Genomic DNA, 22,691 nt, shown 5'->3' on the forward strand with positions numbered 1-22,691 from the left:
CTCAAGGCTACTGTCATGTGGATGAGAAGCAAAAAAATAAAAAGAAAATGTACAATTCTACTAACTCAGCAATTTATGAATTATATCTGTTTACTTAAAAGTAAAAATCAAATTTTAACAAAAAAATAACACAGGGGCCAATAATGTTAAATAAGCTCTTTCCAGCTGTATTATGCAAATCACATTTAAAATAGTTCCTTTCCATTTGTATTCAATGTAGCGTTCACTCTTAAAAAACCTGAATAGGCATCTTTTTCCAAAATATTTCTTTTTCTTTCTTTCCCCCTTTGATCTACTACTGTCAGAAGCATAATATTTGATATTGTGGTTTGTTTGGAGCCAGCAAAACTCCACTGGAGTCTGTAGCACAAAAGACCTAAAACATTTCAAGAATAATGTTGTATTTATTATTTGTGACACAGTTAATATAAAACATAAGAATAATGTTAGGAAGCAGTTTTAGTGGGAAGGAAATTGAAGTTAAACACTCAGCATTCTAGTTGACAAATATATACTCAGATTTAGACTTGTGCAATTGAAAAATGGTCAAAGTATTAAGCCATTGGTAACGGGGTAGGTTCTTTGTGTAACAATGAATACGTCACCATTACAATGTTTTGATACTACGCTGATGTTCAAAAAAGAATGATTAATTGTAGGTACTACATCTCTATAGCTAGTAGATTTTAAATAAAGATAATTCTTTTATTGGTACTTCAGAAGTACCTAGTGTCTTCAGTCTGCACAAAAGATCAAATTCTCAAGAAAATGACAAAAATTAAGGTGGAAACATTAGAGTTCCTTTTGGGGAAGCAGAGGGAAGGGAGGGGAAGAAGTAAATTATGTTTGTCTACAAAGATTGTTATGCTTCTCCAACAGCATACCGTGTACCTTTTCTGAAAATAAAACGGTAGTAGTAAGCAAAAAGTGAATTTACCCTATAAAATGATTTTTTAAATAGCCTAGCTATAAGAGCTGTAAGAAATGGAAAGTGATCTTTAATTAAAGGAGTGTTAGCACTGCTGCAACATCTTTCAGAGTAAAAACTGTAAATCACAGCTCTTGGGAATTGTAGGTAGAATATCTCAAATGACAAGGGTAAAGGAGAATTTATCATTATAAACCATCAGTTTACCTTCCTTTTGTTTACAGGGGTACATGGTAGCCAGATTCAATCCCTGGTATTTTGCTATTCATATCGAACTACTGAGGCAAATACCAGGAAGCCGGTCTGGGGTTTTAGGGAAGGGTGGAGCTTCTAAAAAACACACTGCAATATATCTGTAAAACAGATATTCCTTTTAAGTTATATTTTATACTTAATTTGTACTTTGTACGTCCAACAGAACTGGCCTCATGAAATGTGAAATGTTTATTTCTTCAATCAAATTACAAGAATCTATCCATGGTGCCCAATTAACTTTTAGGCAGAAGTTAAAAACAAACCTAATATTATAATTTCACTTAGCTCATATGTGATAGTGTAGCTTCAAGGTTGCTTACTAATGTATCAATTAATGTTTAATAAGACCCCCAAATAGCAACTGAAGACTTTGAGAGATATATTCTATATTTATTTTTCCAAGGTGGGACTTCTCATTAAGATGATTAGTAATTATGTCATTCAGTTCAATCTACATAGTGCCACATAAAATAGAGAGGGAAAAGGCCAATAATTATATAATGCAATACATTACAGAATTTAAACAGTACTTACCCATTATAAGTGGTGAGAAGCGCAAGTTATAGATCCTCAGCACTTAATAAGGATTTAGAAATATTTTCACAATCAAAAATAAATCAGTTTCAACCAATAAAATTAATATTACTGTACATTACATCAAACCTTACCAGTTACAGTGGCTGGTACATTAAGTTTGCTTAAGTGGTCTTTTTGTGCTTTGGCTAGCATGCATATTCTATGAAATTCTTCTTTCAGATCCCGGAAAGTCTTCTCTATATAACCTCTAAAAATAAATCAACATTTTAAAATGTAAGGCTATATCTTCAAATTTTAAAAATCATGATTGAATTTACATAGTACTTTTTAATGTACCACAAAATAATTACTGAAAGGTTAAAGTTAAAGAAAAATCATTTTAAATTCCTAGAAAATGTTTCCTAAAACAACTTTAATATTTGGAGAGCCAGGTACAAAGTAAGTGATAAATTAAAGTTCTAATACATAAATGTAGCAAAGACTAGCATACCTACTTATTCATATATCACACTTATGCTGGCTGTCTCATTCTTACATTAGAAATTTCAGTGTATTGACTTTTTGTCCTCTGTGAACATCTTAAATAGAAAAAACTAAATAGTCCTCACTTTGATAAGGTTAACATTAAGAGCCATCCATATAAAACAATGTGGCCATATTACTTGTTCTATTGAAATAGGAGAACTTCAGAGAATTCAGTTTTTAGACCCATCTTTGCTATTAACTGTATGACTTCTTTAGGTCATTTTAACATGGAGGAGCCTTGAGCTGGTCTCTTCTAGTTTGGAAAGGCTGCTTTTTCTTACAATTGCTAAAAATTTAAAATATGTACATAAAAATATATTTCAATATTTATAATTTGTAGGGTTGGCAAAAAAGGATATAGAACTACCTTTCATGGAATAAAGGAATGCCAAGACTCCTTGGTGAAGTTTCTTTTCTTGGAGAAGAAACCTCTTGTCTTCTTACCTTAAAGATATAAAATGATTACCACTTTAAATTGCTTCTAAACTCAAATGAGAATGGGTTACCAGAAAACACAATAGAAAATTTATCTTCTTCAATGAAAAATAAGTTTTGTTAGCTTACAGATATATATATATATATATATAGTACAATAGATTTTTTTTTTCCAACGAGAACATTCAGGGAAAAAGGAAAATGAAAGTAGAAAAATAAGATGAAGGCATGAAGTATTTCTGGTAACTTCTTCAATTACTATTTCCAGTATTGCTAATTCAAGAAATTTCCTCAAATTCATATCTTGATGAAATTGCTACTCTGATCACCAAGCATCTGACATGACTAGAAACTTTAAGAAAAATATCCGTGTGAGTTTACTTTTTTTTCCATTGTTGGCCTATACATTTAAATCAATGTCTCTGTATTTTGTTACAGATTCTTTGCTGAGAAATGCGGCTGTATTAGAGGAATAAAGAAAACCAAGCTACAGCTCCTTAGCATTTAACAAACATTTTAAAGATAGTGCAATTATGTATTTAAGCTCCTTTAACACAAGTTCCTGCCACCACCCTGTGGCTTCTACTGGTATTACATTCATCATGACACAAAAGTCAACATTTTGATTTTTAAAAAATCTTCAGTCATACCTAGAGAACTTTGTGTACCTTTTAAAACTACAAATTGATAAATCCAAATATTTGAAGAAGTCCTAATATGATTCAATCATTTATAATTTGGCCAAAACTGTGTAGGGTCTTATTTAAGTTCAAATTCAAACCAGTGTTTTTTATATTAGGTGACTTTTTAGATTTTATTCAGTTAAGGTCATTAAGCTCTTACTAAAATGGATGATTTTACTTCATTGTTTCTTATCATCTGAGTACATCTCCCTTATAATCTTGCTTTTTAAAAGGTTCTTTCAATTTCTTAAGAGTCTTATTTGTTCTTTAGGGAAAAAACCTGATTCTAGTTTGTTTCTCTTAAAATTAGTATCTTCTCCAATTTCTTCAGTTTATTGCTCTACTTTTTCAGCTTTTTCTAAATACTAGTGTTTGCTTACCATTTCTAAAATAGTGTATTACTTTACAGTAATTAGTAAAATATAATCTTAGCAACCCAAACAATTATTTTTATATATTATGCCATTAGACTTAGGTAAAATAAAGATCATTTGCTGCTGCATACTTTTTGTCTGACAAATGTTTAGGCCATGTCTTCTTCTGGATTAAAACAGCTTTATTGAGCTTTATAAAGCAGTCATATCAAAAGACATTTTCACATTCACAGTTTGTTTTTAAAAGTGGTAGACAAGGCTTTTCTTTAGTGTTATGTGCAATTAGAACACTCAATGGATTTTAGTGTGGACTAGGAAAAAGGGCAACATTTTAAAGCTAACCAATCATTCAGGATGCTACAAGTATAAAAACAAACTCTTAAAAGGTTATATTATATTAAATCTATAGCAACAAAATCAGAGAAGAAGTAATATTAAGAGAACAGAAACATTTGACAATTTAAGATATTAAATAAATAATAAAACAAGTGATTAATAGAGTAATTAATCTCCTTTTAAAATTTACTATTTGAAATTCTCAACATGAAATAAAAATATTCTATTAGGAGCTAGAAAGAACCAAAAAGAAGTGCTTCTGTAATTTTAGTCTGAAAATGAAGATAGTTACAGAAAACAGTAATGAAGACTACTCCGATTTTCAAAGTACTGATTTTGACATAAAGTAGGAATGATTGCTTCTGAAGTTAAAGAAGCCTAAAAACTAAGGGGTGGGGGTGGGGGTGGGAAAGAGGTGAAGGAAAAGGCAGGAGAAGAATGATAAATTTTAGCTGGCTCGCCAAATAACTGGTATTGACTTACTTCTGCGATGTTAAGATTTGATAACCGGTGTGGGTGAATTTATCTGGAAAAGATTTCTTGCTTGTGTTGGCAGGGGGTAAAAGGAGGACTGACTTATTGAGGAATTTCTATGAAGTATCTAAACTAAGGACTTCAAGAAGCTTCTTTGGGGTTAGGAACAGTTCTGCTTACTATCATTTTTGTTATAATTATTGAAGAGACATATTACTGATTGTACTGAGCAATGCATTGCACCTTCTATCATTTGCACCAAATAAGTCTATTGATATATTTCAAATGAAAGTTTTATGTCCCCACAACCTAAGAAAAAATTTCGAAAGAGACCATAACATGTTAGTTCAAGAAAAAGCAAAGCAGTTCTCTGACATTTTGAAGTAGGGTTTATCTAAAATGGGTATAGAATGTTAATATTATTTTCCACTGTAGCAATCGAACACAACTTTCTGAAAAAGATCATTTATTTTTTCAAAGGATTTAGGATTAGTATAGCTAACAGCAACTCCAACACTTTCCCCAGAAACTCAGACTTTCTTTTAAATGCTAAATGATCTTACCTAATGAAGACTACTCAGTTTGCTGAGCATCCCAGGGAGTAAGTAAACGTTAAAAGAGATAATTTGTATTTTTCTATTTTCAAATATTATCCAGGTGGACCCCGCACTGTAGGAAGTTGAAGTTATTACAACTTCAAATAAGAAAGCAAGAGAATTCTGAACATTATATTTTAGGAGATTTTAACATTAAATCATTCAACAAATGAATTTATTTTGAGGTACTAAAACTTAAAATACTTAACATTATAAACTGTTCCAAGTACTAGTTTGGAAATGGCGAACTTGTGGAATGAATACTGAAATAAGAGTTTTACACGTCGTACTTTTCATTTACACTTCCAGTATGGCACTGGATAAGTCATTCAACTAAATCATTAAGATAAACCCATTTAAAGCAGTTGGAAGACGTTGTGAAATGATTCCTTAAATTTCCTCTTATGCAAATTGGGAGAATTTGTTTTAGTGTAAATCAATTTAAGCTTCTCATAGATGTGTATTATATATAAAAAAGGCTCTGTTCAAGACTTAGTTGAATATGCAATGATATTTAAGAAGGAGAAAAAACAAAAAGTGGCTAATATTTAATTAGTCCAAAACCTTCTTATTCTTAATGCAGCGATAATGGGAAATGTTTTTGTGTTGGAATCCAAGATCTGTTAGACACCAACATTTCAAAGAAAGAAATGTATATTTTCCCCAATGCCTGCCTTTTTAATATTTGGTACTAAAAGTGAAAGTATTTTGTTTTCTTTATAAATCAATGTGAAAAATACAGAGATGATTCACAATAGCCAAGATATGAATTCAATCTAAGTGTCAGTTGATGATGGATGAGTAGATAAAGAAAACGTGGTATATATACAATAGAATATTGTGTGTGTATACACACACACACACACACACACACACACACTCAATTTTAAGGCCAAACACATCAGCTTTAAAAAAGAAGGAAATCCTGTCATTCGAGACAATATGGATGAACCTGAAGGACATTATGTTATGTAAAATAAGACAAGGCAGGCACAGAAAAACAAATATAGCATGATCTCACTTATATGTGGAACCTAAAGAAGTCAAACTCATAGAAGCAGAGTAGAACGGTGCTTGCCAGGGTTTGGGGGGTAGGGCAAGTGGGAAGATGTTAAGTACAAAGTTTCAGTCATGCAGATGGATAAATTCTGGAGATCTAGTGCATAGCATGGCAACTACAGTTAATACTACTGTATTGTATACTTGAAATTTGCTAAGAGTATAAATCTTAAATGTTTTTACCACAATAAAAAAGAAAAATAACCATGTGAAGTGATGGATATGTTAATTAGATTGACTGTGGTAATCATTTCATAATGTATACATATATCAAAACATCATGCTATACATTGTAAATATATAATATTTTTATTTGTCAATTTATAGCTCCAAAAAGCTAGGGGAGAAGAAGAAATGCAATAAAAATTTTTAATCAGAATCATGTTTTTTCTTAAAAATTTTAAGCAACTAAAGTCAGCAAAATTAAATTGAGTTATGGAACTTTTAAAGATAATTCAATTCAAACTCATTAATACCTCTCATATGGAAGGAATCTAAACTTTATTTATTTAGACATTGTACCAATTTATTTGATTGCCTGAAGCCATATACTTCAAAAGGAAATTAAAAACAGAAACGTTCTCTTCTTTATGGTATATAAGATAAAACAACCTCTTAGTTATTTTTTCCATTTTTTTCCCCTGGAATCTAAACTTTAAAAGGCTAATACTGAATAAAGGTGGTAAGTCTTCAATGATACATATTTAACCTATAGCAATGACTATCGCTTTATTCCAGGGTTCATATCAAAGATTCTCTCTAAAATTTAGTTGAGATCCTTTCAGGCAAAAGGAATATTTATTTTCAGGTGGCTCAGGCAACTGAGTGTAGCCAATATTTGATTTCATTTCTGAGATTACGCTTTTAAAACAGAAAAGAGCTACGTTCTTACTTGGAACAATGTCAACCAGGAAGTCAGCCCAGGTGAGATGGCATGGATTAGTAAAGGGAATATAAACTGTGGAATAGTTATAAATACTAAGTTAATAAAATTTACTACAGAAAAAGAAAAAATGAGTAGTGGAAAAAGAAAGTGAAAATAAGGTATCACTTAGATTTCTGAAACTAAGAATGAAATGTTAAAGGAGAAACTGAGGTTGAATTTACCAGTTTTAGATATATTGAAACAAAATGTTACAGTGAAGTCAAGCATTGAATATGGCTGAATTAGGGAGAAAGTGAAAAAAGAGCTGAGAAAGTGAAGAGCTTAAGGTAGAAAATAGGAACAGAAAAAAGTTACAAGAGATTTGATAAGAATATAAAAGCATATTAAAAAAGAAGTCTGAGGACAAAAGGTAATTTAAAAAACTACACAGAAATTGTATTTATAAGAACTTATGGCCATGTGAAATCTGTGGTTCTCTCACCCTCAATAATATTACTGAAAATCTAGAAAAGCAAGAGGAACACAAATCCTAGGAGCCTTGTCTGTTCCGCATGACACAGTGTGCTAGGCAAATCCACTGCCAGTGCGGGAACAATTCCAGGGCAAAATGGGATCCATCCCAGAGTTCTGAAGGAAGAGGCAAGAAAATAAACAATATAAAAATAAAATTAAATATCCCAATTACTTCCAAGTTCTTTACAAGGTTTTGGTTTAACGTAAATCCCCCAAAACTTCTATCAATTCAATGTTACAATAAAACATTTTAAAAAAAGTTATCTTTCTGATTTTCTTAATAGGAAGAAATATCTAATTGTGGGAATGCCTTTTCATGCAAAATAGAAAAATAACGTAAGTGACTAATTTTAAAAAGTAAGGTTTCCCATACTTCCTTCACCCCTTCTCTGAACACTACTTTAAAATGAAATGATTTGGGAAAATCCTTTTCATTAACTACTACTTTTTTGTCATACCACTACCATGGTGAACAGAAAATATCTTCATGAAAATAGTTGTTATTTAAGCAATTTGCACATATTAATTATTTAACTAAATCCACATAATCTTGTGAATTAAGTACTTTAATTTGATTTTAAAGTTCACTATAGTTACTAAGGGTCTGGAGAGATCAAATATTTGTCTACAGTCTAGTAGGTGGAGTAGCTGCAACTGGAACCCAAGCCTTACCGCCTCAGGCTCTTAACCTCTCAGTTTACAGGTCCCGACTGCTAGAGAAGTGAAGTAGTAGGGTTACCTAGCATGGTGAGGAAGATACAGAAGGGTAACATTTACACATTGCACCAATGCAAACTACTTTTAAGACTCTAAAACCTGTCTGTAATACAACAAATATATTTCTCAGTGAGGCATAGTTATAAGCCAAGTTTTGATGTTTAAATACTGCCTGGGGAATGGCCTTTGGTATGGCCCTTTTTGTGCTCAAGAATGTCCAAGAAGAAATTTACACCCCAAAATCACCCTAGATAGACTTACTCAAGTTCTGCCAAACCAGTTTACGTGTTAACAGAGGCAATTTGGCAATAGCTTCTTAACCAGAATGTCACAGTTAAGTATTTCTCAGACTTGTCATTAAAAGTTAACCATTTGACAAAGCATGACAGTGGAGTACCTTACTGTTAATGCTATCCTCTTGAAACCTTAATTCTCTTCCTGCCTTCCTAACTACCTCCTAATAGATGACTGGGCATAGTTATAGTAGCTGACTTAAAATCTTTGTCTGATAATCTCAATATCTGCATCATCTCAGGGTTGGTATCTGTTCCCTTGAAACTGGGTCATATTTTCTTGACTCGCCATATGTTGAATAATTTTGGACTGTACCCAGAACATTGTGAATATTATGTTGGGGAGATATTCGGTTATATGGTGCCAAAGAGTGTTGATGTTTTTGTTTTTGCAGGAAATTAAGTTGGTTAGACTCAGACTCCAAACTGTCACTCCTCTGAAGAGCAGCAGCTCAGATCTCAGTTCATTCCTTTATGCTTCAGCTGCAAACTGCTTTCAGTTTGCCCACACATCCTTGGTTTTAGGGAGAGCCAGAGACGGGCTGAGTTTAAACACAGAACTTCAGGTTTACATTCTCTGGCTCTCTCCTTTATGGGTCTCCTTCCTTCTCTGGTGACTGTGGTTATTCTGGGCCCATTTTCCTTTCTGCTTCTTCCAGCCAGAATGGTGGTGGGCTTTCAATTGGAATTTTAGCCACTGGAATTGTGGCCACCCTCAGGACAAAACCACAGAAAACTCGGAATCTCCCATTAGTGACAGTACTTCACAGTAGTGAGCAGCTCCTCCTTCTTGATACCTTTTTGGCTATCAGTATAATATTTAGGTTTTCTTTTTGAGTTTTGGTGTTTTTATTGGTCCCTGTTCTTCTTAGACTAAAAATGTAGGCATTCTCTAAGGTTCACACATGGGTACACTGTTCTTCCCTCATTATACACCTTTCTCTTATTGTTCATTCTCGTGTTAAGTCTATTGAGTATTCATTTCCTAAAGTCTGTATCTTCAGGCCCACCCTCTCTCTTGATAGCCACTCTCAATTCTCTTTCAATCCAATATATTTTCACTTGTTCTGCTGTCTATTGTAGAGCACCACATTTTAAAATATAACATAATCAGGGGCTTCCCCGGTGGTCCAGTGGTAAAGAATCCGCCTTACAATGCAGGGGACGTGGGTTCGATCCCTGGTCAGGGAACTAAGATCCCACATGCCGCGGGGCAACTATCCCACGTACCACAACTACTAAGCTCATGCACCTCAACTAGAGAGCCTGCGTGACAAAAACTATGGAGCCCATGCGCCCTGGAGCCTGCGTGCCATAACTAGACAGAAGCCCACGCACCGCAACAAAGAGCCTGCGCCACAACGAAGACCCAATGCAGCCATAAATAAATAAATAAATAAAAATAAATCTTCATTTTCCTTTGTTGATGCAAGGCCATTCTCCTTAAAATAAAAAAATCTTAGGGAAAGATAAAACCTTAAAGAAACTGAGATTAAGCATTCCTAGAATAGCAAAATTCAAAACAAAACTAGGGGTCTGATAAAGGGCTACCAACTTTTTACTTTGCCAAGAAAAAACTTAGTAAAAACAACTAACTATAAAGATCTATTATCTTCTTCATGTAAAAGAGAAATGGACATTTATCAAAAAAGTAGAAGGGAGAGTTTTTGGGTTTTTTTTTTTTTTTTTTTTTTTTTTTTTTTACGAAGGGAGAGTTTTAGATTCAGCTTTATTAAAAAGTTTTCACTCTGTCCTCAGGACAAGATGAGAAACAAGAGCCGGGGACAAGAACAGGGATTCTGTGGCTGCAGCATGGGGAAAGAGGAGGAAGAGAAAATGTTCAAATCAGCAGCAGCAAGAAGGAAAGCAACATTTACTGTGGCCACTGGCCATCCAGCAGGAATACATTCTAGGTGACACTTTCAGGGAATCTGGACAAGTCAGTGACCTCCTGCACATCATTATTTGGATGAAATGTAGAGGGAAACATGCTGCCTTAATGTTAAATAGTTAAGAGCCATTAGAGGTAGTAATAACGGTGGGTAAACCCATCTAATAAGGAGTATAAAAATCACACCACTATTGATAAGCATAACAGGAGAGAGAAAACAAAAGATACCCATCTCGGAATTATTTGGTTTTCCAAAAGGAACTTATCAGAGAAGAAAAAAAAAAATCATAGTTTAATGACTTACAGAATGCCTGGAAACTACCTTACAATAGTTTTATCAGGATTCTAGGATCTATCTATTTATCTTAGAGCCGAGTATCAAGTGTATGGAAAGATGTCTAATTGGCAAAGAAAAAATATCTTTCAGGTAAAAAAGCTTTCATAACATGGCAAGAGTGCCTTAAGCAAGCAACAAAGACACTGAAAGAACACAGCATATTACGTGCAAATGATAAATTAGGTATGTCCTCCCCATCTCTCCCCCATCAAATTCTAGCAATATCTTAAAGGGGACTACAAATTCAATAAGAGTTGTTAAAATACAATATTGGGAAAAGTGCTAGCTAGAGATTCTATGGTAAAATGAAGCTAAGTAGTAGTTTTTTTTTTTTCTTTTTGGCCACGTTATGTAGCTTGCGGTATCTTAGTTCCCCAACCAGGATCGAACCTGGGCCCTCAGCAGTGAAAGTGTGGAGTCCTAACCACTGGACCACCAGGGAATTCCCGCTAAGTAGTTTTCTTACTGTTGATTTTGGATCCTATAATACATTCTTATGCCTTTAAAAATTACCACGAAGAATACATACTATGCAACATTTCACAAGTCTAGGGTTCTGTGGAATAGCTCAAGAAATGCATCAGGCACTACACCATCTTTTAACAGCATAATGCGACCCGTTGCATGCGCAGGCATCCATTTGGGTCCACCCTGTGTCCCCCACCATGAGACCAATGCAAATATAATGCTCTAGCTGCTTGCTGTTCTATAAATAACAGAGACCTTTTTTACTCTGATCCAGGAGCCTCATGTCTTCTTCCAGCATCCATGAAGTTATAACTTATTAGCTTGTAGGTAGGGTAAAATCAAACCCCAGACCCTGAAACTCATGGGGTCAACAACTGTCACAATAGTATTAAATATTATTTGCCTTTTTTTTTTTTACTGTGTTGGCATTTATACTGATGATACAAAAGCAATGGTGAGTAAAACTGCTGGTGCCTGAGTATGACCAAGGCCATGTTACCAAACTGCACTCATTGTATTCTTCAATGCTGTATACTCGATCAAAAAGGAAGCCAGTTTCACCTAAGAATATCCTTGATGATGACACAGTAAAAACTATTAACTTTATTGAATTTTGATCCCAAGCTAACATTTTTTAGTATTCTGTGTGACAAAATGTGAAATATACACAAAGGACTTCTATTTCATACTGAAGTACAGGGGGAAAAGCACTTGTTCAAGTGTTCGAGCTGCAAGTTGAACTAGTCACTTTTTTAATGGAATGCCATTTTCACTTGAAAGCATGATTATCATGCAAGTTATGGTTATTCAGACATTTTCTCAAAAGCAAATGAAGCTAGCTTCCCACTTTAAGGAAAACAACTGAAAAGATTTGTTGTTTACGAAAAAATTTAAGTTTTCAAGTGCAAATTTTGGAAAACTTCTGTTATAATAATCTTGACAGCTGCCCAGTATAAAGACTTTTCTGATGAGATCAGTGATGATGTTAAATGTGAGTTAAAATATTATGTCATGAAATAAGTCAATATTTGGAAGCTGTGCATAGCTCCCTGAACCGGTATTTTCCAAATGACCAATTCATGATGCTACAAAATCATACATAAGTAAAAGACGCATTCGAAGTACAAGACAGACCAATGGCTTTTAATGTACCAGAAGAGTTCACTGGTTTCAGCTTTCATACTGCAGCTAACAAAGAAATTACCACTTGCCAAGTTTTGGTATAGTATCAAAGGAAAATATCTACAATTTCTAAAAAGGTTATTAAAATACTTTTCCCTTTCCCAACTACGTATCTGTGTGAAGCTGGATTTTCTTCATGTAATCCAACCAAACAAACAAACAAAACAAAAACCCCCACAACCACCCCTCCAAACCACCCACCACAACATATCACAACAGATCAAATGCAAAAAGCATTTCTAACCAAAAAATAAATATCTTTTTTTTTTTGGCCACGCCATGCGGCATGTGGGATCTTAGTTTCCTGACCAGGGATCAAAACTTCACCCCCTGCACTGGGAGTGCAGAGTCTTAACCACTGGACCGCCAGGGAAGTATGAAGAAACAAATATCTTTAAAACAGATTTTGAGAACTTTTAGGATGACAGATCGTAATATATTAATAAGAGAAACTAGATTGATTTGGAGGGCTAGCCCCAACCTACTGAGGTTGAAAAAACAGCCTTTCAGGCCTTGGTCAAGATAAATCACGGAAGAACAGAATACAGTAACTCTGTTTAGTGGGCTCTGGAGAAGAGTAGAAAAAAGAAAAATGGGAAATGTGAGAAAGGGTACAGAAAGGGGAAATAAGGGGAGAAATACCATATTAGAGCTATTTAAATCTTCTTAGAAGCCAGGGAAGAGGATTTAAAAAGTGATATGCCACTTCTCATTTTCTTCTCCCCTCAAAAATTATTTCTAGTATAATAACAAAGCAAAAACTAAAATTATGTATTAAATTAAAAAACAGAGACTCACCAAGATTAACATACAGAAATCTGTTGCATTTCTTTACACTAACAACGAAGTATCAGAAATGGAAAGTAAAAGAACAATCCCTTTTAAAATCCCATCAAGGGGACATGCCTGGTGGCGCAGTGGTTAAGAATCTGCCTGCCAATGCAGGGGACACAGGTTTGAGCCCTGGTCCAGGAAGATCCCACATGCCATGGAGCAACTAAGCCCGTGTGCCACAATTACTGAGCCTGTGCTCTAGAGACCATGAGCCACAACTACTGAGCCCGCGTGTCACAACTATTGCAGCCCGTGTGCCTAGAGACTGTGCTCTGCAGCAAAGAGAAGTCACTGAAATAAGAAGCCTGCACACCGCAACAAAGAGTAGCCGCTGCTCGCCGCAACTAGAGAAAGCCCGTGCACAGCAACGAAGACCCAACACAGCCAATAAATAAATAAATATATATTTTTAAAAATTGCATCCAAAAATAAATAAAATACTTAGAAATAAATCTGAGCAAGGAGGTGAAAAGACTTATAGCTGAGAACTACAAAACACTGATAAAGGACACTGTAGATGATTCAAGGAAATGGAAGGATATTCCATGCTCTTGGATTAGAAAAATTAATATTGTTAAAGTGGCCATACTACTCAAAGCAATCTACAGATTTAATGTGACCCCTATCAAATTACCCACGATATTTTTCACAGAACTAGAACAAACAATCCTAAAATTTATATGGAAACATAAAAGACCCAAAATTGCCAACACTATCCTGAGGAAAAAGAACAAACCTGGAGGTATAACCCTCCCAGACTTCAGACAATACTACAAAGCTACAGTAATTAAAACAGCATGGTATTGGCACAAAAACAGACATATGGAACGGAATAGAGAGCCCATAAATAAACCCACACACTACAGTCAATTAATCTTTGACAAAGGAGGCAAGAATATACAATGGAGAAAAGACAGTTTCTTCAGCAAGTGGTGCTGGGAAAGCTAGATAGAAATCAATGAAGTTAGAACACACCCTCACACCATACACAAAAATAAACTCAAAATGGCTTAAAGACTTAAATATAAGACATGACACCATAAAACTCCTAGAAGAGAACATAGGTAAAACATTCTCCAACATAAATCATACCAATGTTTTCTTAGGTCAGTCTCCCAAGGAAATAGAAATAAGAGCAAAAATAAACAAATGGGGCCTAATCAAACTTATGAGCTTTTGCAAAGCAAAGGAAAGCATAAAAAAAATGAAAAGACAACCTACAGACTGGGAGAAAATCTTTGCAAATGATGCGACCAACAAGGGCTTAATTTCCAAAATATACGAATAGCTCATACAACTCAGTAATAGAAAAAAAAAAAAACCCAATCAAAATATGGGCAGAAGACCAAAATAGACATTTAACCAAAGAATAGGTAAGATGGCCACCAGGCACATGAAAAGATGCTCAACATTGCTAATTATTAGAGAAATGCAATTCAAAACTACAGTGAGGTACCACCTCAAACTGATGAGAATGGCCATCATTAAAAAGTCTACAAGTAACAAATGCTGGAGAGGGTGTGGAGAAAAGGGAACCCTTTTACACTGTTGGTGGGAATGTAAATTGCTGCAGCCACTACGGAAAACAGTATGGAGGTTACTTAAAAAGCTAAAAGAGAGAGAGATGCCATATGATCCAGCAATCCCACTCCTGGGCATATATCCAGAGAGAACCATAATTCAAAAAGATACATGCACCCCAATGTTCACTGTGGCACTATTTACAATAGCCAAGACATGGAAGCAACCTAAATGTCCATCAACAGATGAATGGATAAAGAAAATGTTGTATATATACACAATGGAATATTATTCAGCCATAAAAACGAATGAAATAATGTCATTTGCAGCAACGTGGATGGACCTAGAGATTATCATACTAAGTGAAGTAAGTCTGAAAGAGAAAGACAAATACCATATAACATTTATATGTGGAATCTAAAATATGACACAAATGAACTTATTTATGAAACAGACTCACAGACATAGAAAACAAACTTATGGTTACCAAAGGGGAGAGGGGGTGGGGGAGGGATAAATTAGGTATTTGGGAATAACAGATACAAATTACTATATAAAAAATAGATAAATAACAAAGTCCTACTGTATAGCACAGGGAACTATATTCAATATCCTGTAATAAACCATAATGGAAAAGAACATGAAAAAGAATATGTATATATACCTGAATCACTTTGCTATACACCAGAAACTAACACAACATTGTAAATCAACAATACTTCAATAAAAAAACAAAAACAAAACCAGAGACTCAAAACAGGAAAGAGTTAGAATGAATTAATAATTCAGATTTGGAAACAATTTCTACAACAGAAGCTTCAATGTAAACATTAAAATGATTTGGATATCAATTTTCTTAGAGTTTGTGATATATTTATTATGACACCTTGGGGAAAACTATGAATTTTAATGAATAAACTTGTTGAATAACTTTTTTCCTTCTAATTATTATTCTACCAGAGAGTCTATAAACAAAGACTAATCTCCAGAGAAAAGTAATATAGAAGTGTTACATATAAAAAGAAGGTATATTTGATCCAATCTCTAAAAACAAAACCAGGGGGAATGGCACATTTGCTCTGACCAAGAAGGTAAGTTGCTACATACACACGTTTTCTCCAATCCTCTGTAATCCCCAGGCTAGGCTGTCATGTGCCATTGTACAATGGGCATTTCTATCTAATAAGAGATGGTGAAAAGAAAGAATCGAGCCTTAAAGGAATATAGGGATACATTTTTTTTGTTGTTTTTTACAAAGGTGAGTAATACAAAGGTGAGAACATAAGCAGTCATATTTTTTTTAAAGTTCCTCTCTCAGGAAAGGTACTATGCGTTTTGGTAATGTAAACCATATTTTACTTTGCCAAGGAAATCACTTGATAGTTACATATCTTGACTAATAATATAATTTCTAACTTCTGTTCAAATAATAAAAACATATTTAAAAACAGGTGTTTTTATCATATACCTGTACACGATACTCTATTTTAAAGCATTTACAATGTATATGAAACCAGGTACCTGACAATAAACCTAATCTATAAATAAATATAGTTTAAGAGACTTGCAGTAGAGAAAGTATCTAGATGTTGAAAGAAGCTATGGGGGCCTGAAACTCAGATGGAGATCCCTAAGTAGGTGGTGCTCCTGAAGTCCAGAGTATATGAGATAGGAACAGTTCATGGATGGAGATGTCATCCAAGACCTAGATTTGTGAGGCTAGGATTTTATAAGCTACAGAAGGCCGACAGCAGAACAACTTAAAGTTCATACACTGTCTGCCAAAACTGTCATATATAATAACTGGAGGAGTACACCATGGGCAAATGCCTTTCACTGAAGAACCGTCTACAGAATAAAGAAACAAAAATAAAGAATAAGGAAACAAAAAGAAGCACTCTCTCCTCTGAAGTCATGATTATGTAATTTAAAAAAGTTATAGTAAATGAAATTGCTCTTTCAAAACCCTCAGTTTTATTCTTATTTTTTATTTTTTTGCGGTACACGGGCCTCTCACTGTTGTGGCCTCTCCTGTTGCGGAGCACAGGCTCCGGATGCGCAGGCTCAGCAGCCATGGCTCACGGGCCCAGCCGCTCCGTGGCATGTGGGATCTTCCCGGACCAGGGCACGAACCCGTGTCCCCTGCATTGGCAGGCAGACTCTCAACCACTGTGCCACCAGGGAAGCCCCCAAAACCCTCAGTTTTAGCTTTCAGTTTATTTAATGTTCTCCAAAGTAGCCTGGAATAATATGGGTTCTTGCCTAGAGATTATTCTTTTTCTATTAAAATGCTGCACAAAATTTAAGTTTACATATCTATGCACATACTACCACATAAGCAAGTTAAGAATTTGTTTTCTTTCCCCTACTTAAACTAAATGTTGAGTGCCTGATCAAGCCTACCTTCAGCTCACTGGGAATTTTTATTTTTAAATTAAGGTCCTATATGTTTTATCTGTACCATAAAATGATAATTAGGATTTCATTTTGTCATGTAATTAGGACTTCACATTGTCTTTTAATTTGCTTGCTAATTGCTTTGGGTCTCCAAATTTTGTTTCCCCAACCAGATTGTAGCTCCTTAAAGGGGAAAGATCTTACTCTTTTTTTTTCTTTTTTTGTATTCCTATCAAGGACTAGCAAGACTGGGAAAATAGAAGGAGTTCAATAAATACTTCTTGTCCACTCAGCCATAAAAAGAAATGAAATTAAGTATTTTGTAATGAGGTGGATGGACCTAGAGTCTGTCATACAGAGTGAAGCCAGAAAAAGAAAAACAAATACCACATGCTAACACATATATATGGAATCTAAAAAAACAAACAAACAAAAAATGGTTCTGAAGAACCTAGGGGCAGGACAGGAATAAAGACGCAGATGTAGAGAATGGACTTGAGGACACGGCGAGTGGGAAAGGTAAGCTGGGATGAAGTGAGAGAGTGGCATGGACTTATATATACTACCAAATGTAAAATAGATAGCTAGTGGGAAGCAGCCGCATAGCACAGGGAGATCAGTTCGGTGTTTTGTGACCACCTAGAGGGATGGGACAGGGAGGGTGGGAGGGAGATGCAAGAGGGAGGGGATATGGGGATATATGTATATGCACAGCTGATTCACTTTGTTATAAAGCAGAAACTAACACACCATTGTAAAGCAATTATACTCCAATAAAGATGTTAAAAAAACCCCCAAAACTTGTCTAACTGACTGACAAGTGAATTTTTAGACATCAGCTTTCTTCAAACATATCAGAGCTTCTATGTTTACTTGCAATTGACAGGTACAGCACATCCTATTTCCTTAATGTTAGCACTGATGGCAGCTCCACAGCTCCATTACTGTTTTACTATTCTAAACCTATAAAATCTTTCCTGCTCCTCAAAGCTACCATGTATCTGCTGATCTAATCACAATGATAGCTACATTAGAAATCTGCCAACTGTCTAACTGGCATCTTTCAGTAACAACTGCATTCTTTGTATTTTTTTTTTTTTTTTTTTTTTGCGGTACGCGGGCCTCTCACTGTTGTGGCCTCTCCCATTGCGGAGCACAGGCTCCGGATGCGCAGGCTCAGCAACCATGGCTCACGGGCTCAGCCGCTCCACGGCATGTGGGATCTTCCCGGACCGGGGCACGAACCTGTGTCCCCTGCTTCGGCAGGCGGACTCTCAACCACTGTGCCACCAGGGAAGACCCATTCTTTGTACTTTTAAACTTTTGTTTAAAGCATATAACTCAGATGAAAAAAGATGTATAAAGAATAAATTATATATAGAAAATCAGAAATAAAGCATAAAAACATCTCTCTACACATGAACACATGGTCTCTAAATAATTAAAAGTTCAAATAAACTCATATAATATATACTTTGTATCTCGGATCCTAGAATCTGAAAAAACTTTATAACATTCAATAACGTCTATATTGGTTATTAAATCAGAGGGCAGTTTAGAGTTATTGAATGAATGAGTGAAGAAAATTTACCAACATCACTAAATTCTTTTATGTATTCTACATTTTTGCTCTCTATATTTTCTTGTGTCAAAACACTCTAGACTTTTGTATAACTTCCACACAGAAAAAGGGATAGAAAGATGACAAAATCTTTTGTCACACCCTACACACCTAGGGTAGCATTTAGTTTGCAACTGAAGTGGCTCCCAGAGCCGTATTATAAAAAAATCTCGTTTCCAAGATCATAAAAATGATCCAGGGGAACTCCCTGGCGGTCCAGTGGTTAGGAGTCTGCGCTTCCACTGCAGGGGGGCCTGGGTTCAATCCCTTCTCAGAATTTGTATTTATATTAAAATAGAAAATTTGCTAAATAATAACTGCTATCATGACATATGTTACTATGTCTGACAATGGTGTCCTGCAAACAAGATAGTAGTCTTTGCCAAGAATAAGTGTATGCATTTTTGTATTATTTGATTTCTTACAATTTTTAACTTTTAAAGTAATAACATGTGACAGTTTCTTGGTGCTCTAAAGCACTGCTCAGCTAATCTCCTCTGGAAAGTCTATACTCATATTAGAATTTTTGAAATTATTCTCAAGATAATAAGCTATGATTATTTCTTTCCTCTGAGATGAATAACAATAGGATTCAGGTGAGTCAAATTCATTATTAAATTCTGCCAGGTTCCTTTAACTCTCATTAATATTTATCATATGGTAAATGATGTACTATGCTGCCCCCACGCACACCCTTGATCTTTTGGTACCCTCTTCTGTATACCACAATCAACAATCCCTGTGATGCTTTTATTTTTATTTTTAAAGATATTTATTTATTTAGGCTGTGCTGGGTCTTAGTTGTGGCATGCGGGCTCTTTTAGTTGTGGCATGTGGGATCTAGTTCCCTGATCAGGGATCAAACCCGGGCCCCCTGCATTGGGAGCGTGGAGTCTTAACCACTGGACCACCAGGGAAGTCCCCCTGTGATGCTTTCAAATACAGTATGTCTACAAAATCTTTGATAATCTTTTTTTTTTTCAAGAAGAACTTATTTTATCTCTGGAGCACTTAGTGACTTATTTCTAATGAACAGAATAAAGTGGAAGCAAAGGTGTGATTTTAGAGACTAGCTTGTAGAAAGCACTGTGGCTTCCTCCTTGCTCTCTTGGATCTCTTTCTTTGTTACTCTGAGGAAGATAGCTGGCACACTGTGATGAGAGGCCCATGTGGTGAGGTATCTTGCCAACAGCCATCTTGGAGTGAGCCATCTTGGAAGTGGATCCTCCAACCACCGTTAAACTTTCAGGTGACTGGAAGCCCTTGGCCACATTCTGACTTCAATCACATAAGATCCTGAATCAGAACTACCCAGCTAAGTCACTTCTGAATTTCTGACCCACAAAAAGTGATTAATAAATAGTTGTTGCTATATATTGGGGTAAATTTGGGGTACTTTGTTTTTTTTGTTTTTGCGGTATGCGGGCCTCTCACTGTTGTGGCCTCTCCCGTTGCGGAGCACAGGCTCCGGACACGCAGGCTCAGCAGCGGCCTAGCCGCTCTGTGGTATGTGGGATCTTCCTGGACCGGGGCACGAACCCATTTCCCCTGCATCGGCAGGCGGACTCTCAGCTACTGCACCACCAGGGAAGCCCGGTACTTTGTTATATGATAGATAATACAATGAATCCTATCTCAACAAGAAATACTGTACACACTACAGTGGTGTACAAGAGGTAAAACTCAAGTTTTCCATTAAACTGAGTACTTCTCCTCTAATGTCACTAAACTACAAGCAGAATACTAAGGGTCATCCAATGACACACGTTCTGCGACCTTGACTTTTTTATGTCCTTTTAGAAATCAAAGGACTCTTGCATGCTCTTTGTGTAGGATTTCTATGAACAGACTAAACTATACGTTTCACGTTTCTCAAATACAATTTTCTAAAAGGTCCTCTTTTCCCTCAACATATTCCTTTTTCCTCCACTCTATGTGTCTCATTTTCCAAGGCAGCCATAGTTGCCATTTGCCATAATGTCTGGGGGTCTTTCCCTTTTCAAATAACCTATCCAAGTCCCAAACAAGGTAAACAGTTCTCAAACTACCCACCAAATAGGAGGAGGAAAGGACTGTGAGTAGTTAGCAGTAGCCTCCTTCTGTTGTTGGTTCAAAACGTTTCTATTAACTCACTAATTCATTACAGAGGCTAGGCCAACTGATTGGGAATGTAATTTCTAAAATCAGTTAAGTTTTTCATGACACAGAGAACTATATTCAGTATGATAAACCATAATGGAAAAGAATATATATATATGTATAACTGAGTCACTTTGCTGTACAGCAGAAATTAACATAATGCTGTAAATTAACTATACTTCAGTAAAAAAAATAAAATCAATTAGTTTTTGAGAAGGCTAATAAAATAAAAGATTGAAAACAGAAAATTGTGCCATTATCTTAGCCATTTCTGCATACTACCTTCTAGGTTTTCTCTTGTGTATACATGCATACTTTGACAAAATTGCAAGCAACCAATATGGAATTTTTTCATGTTGGAAAAACCTTAATGATATCCATGCCAGTCAAACTCCTTCAGGAAAGGATTTCAATTGTATTACCTACAAGTGTATTTAATTATAATTTAATTAGCTCAGATCAACATATATGCCAATGGAAAAGATTTTAATTTCAATTGGCCAGTATTTTTCTAAATTAGGACTAATTTTTGTAACGCATATATATAGCCAGCTCTTGAATACTCAATAAATCCAATTTATCCATTCTTTTAGAATATATTTATTCTCTTTAATCCTTTATATGTTTAGTGCTCATTAGCATTTTGGCTCTAGATATATAAAGGAAGATTAGAAAACTGAAATATAAAACTGCTAATTTTTATTATAGTACAAAAAGATTGAGTTGAGCTATTCAAAGAGTTAAATACGTAGCTGTCAAATAAATCTTTCCCCTGTTAGTAAAGATAATTAAGAGAACTCACTGAATTTAGATTTATTTCCTACTTGGAGCTTTATATTTTTCCCTCTTATGGTCTGTCAACAAATAAGGTTATAATTGATGCAACATTATTAATTTTTTGGAAATAAGCTACCTTTGACATGATTTCTGTTACTTACACTTAATTTCAGCCCAGCTGTTCAGATATATATATATTTGAGACATAAAGACATCTTACAAAATTAAAACAAACATAATTTAAAAAAGAAATCTGTTTGAAGGTTCTCTTTGAACACTAATTGACAAACTCTAAAACTTTCATAATGACAAATTATCCAAATTCAAAATAAACTAAATTATTAATATATCTTACAGCCTTTCACATTATCCCCTTTGTTCTAATCAAGACTGCTACTTTCAAAAATACTTTCTATGTACTTGAACTGCAGATATTTTATTATTTTCAGAGAAATGTTATAATTGGAATAAATATAAGAATTTTGACTAAAAATTGATGATAAATCATGACATTTAGAAGTCTCTGAAACAGGAAAATGGTCTGCAAATGTTATTTACTTAAGCACTAAATTAATGTCAGCATTTTATAGTAGTTCAATGATTTTAAAATGTACTATAATAGGCTCTATCACAAAATTGTATTCTAAAACTCAGAATCACTGTTTCTGAATTTTGTCTTTTGCAAAATAAACCTGAACATGTTCCAGTGGCACAGTTTCTTGTGTTTACTAGCAGTTTTAGATAAACGGAAATTGCAGTGGGGGTGAAGAGAGCTGAATGATTCAAATAAAAAAACCAATAATGATTCTAAATAAAGAAATATGAACTGGGAGATACTGTAGGGAATTTTTCATTCTAAAATTTTTATTTATAGGGAACTGTCAAACTGGATTTCTCAGATTTGATGTTAAAT

The 22,691-nt window shown here is 34.8% G+C and overlaps 1 protein-coding gene across 16 annotated transcripts in view; it reads right to left on the minus strand.

Moving 5' to 3' along the window:
* TANK (TRAF family member associated NFKB activator) overlaps positions 1–22,691 on the minus strand; it is an 86,908-nt gene that overhangs the window by 9,940 nt on the left and 54,277 nt on the right. For all 16 annotated transcript variants that reach the window (XR_003001954.1, XM_024735833.1, XM_024735837.1 and 13 more), the window contains 2 exons: positions 2,613–2,689; positions 1,852–1,967 (listed from right to left, as the gene is read on the minus strand). Coding sequence is in view for 15 of the 16 variants with exons in the window: in XM_024735833.1 (XP_024591601.1) it covers positions 1,852–1,967; positions 2,613–2,689 (193 nt within the window). In the remaining variant the exon portion in view is untranslated. The remainder of the gene's footprint in view (positions 1–1,851; positions 1,968–2,612; positions 2,690–22,691) is intronic.

The sequence above is a fragment of the Neophocaena asiaeorientalis genome, unplaced genomic scaffold (genome assembly GCF_003031525.2).
Source record: "Neophocaena asiaeorientalis asiaeorientalis breed wild unplaced genomic scaffold, Neophocaena_asiaeorientalis_V1.1 scaffold72, whole genome shotgun sequence".
NCBI classification, from domain to species: Eukaryota; Metazoa; Chordata; class Mammalia; order Artiodactyla; family Phocoenidae; genus Neophocaena; species Neophocaena asiaeorientalis.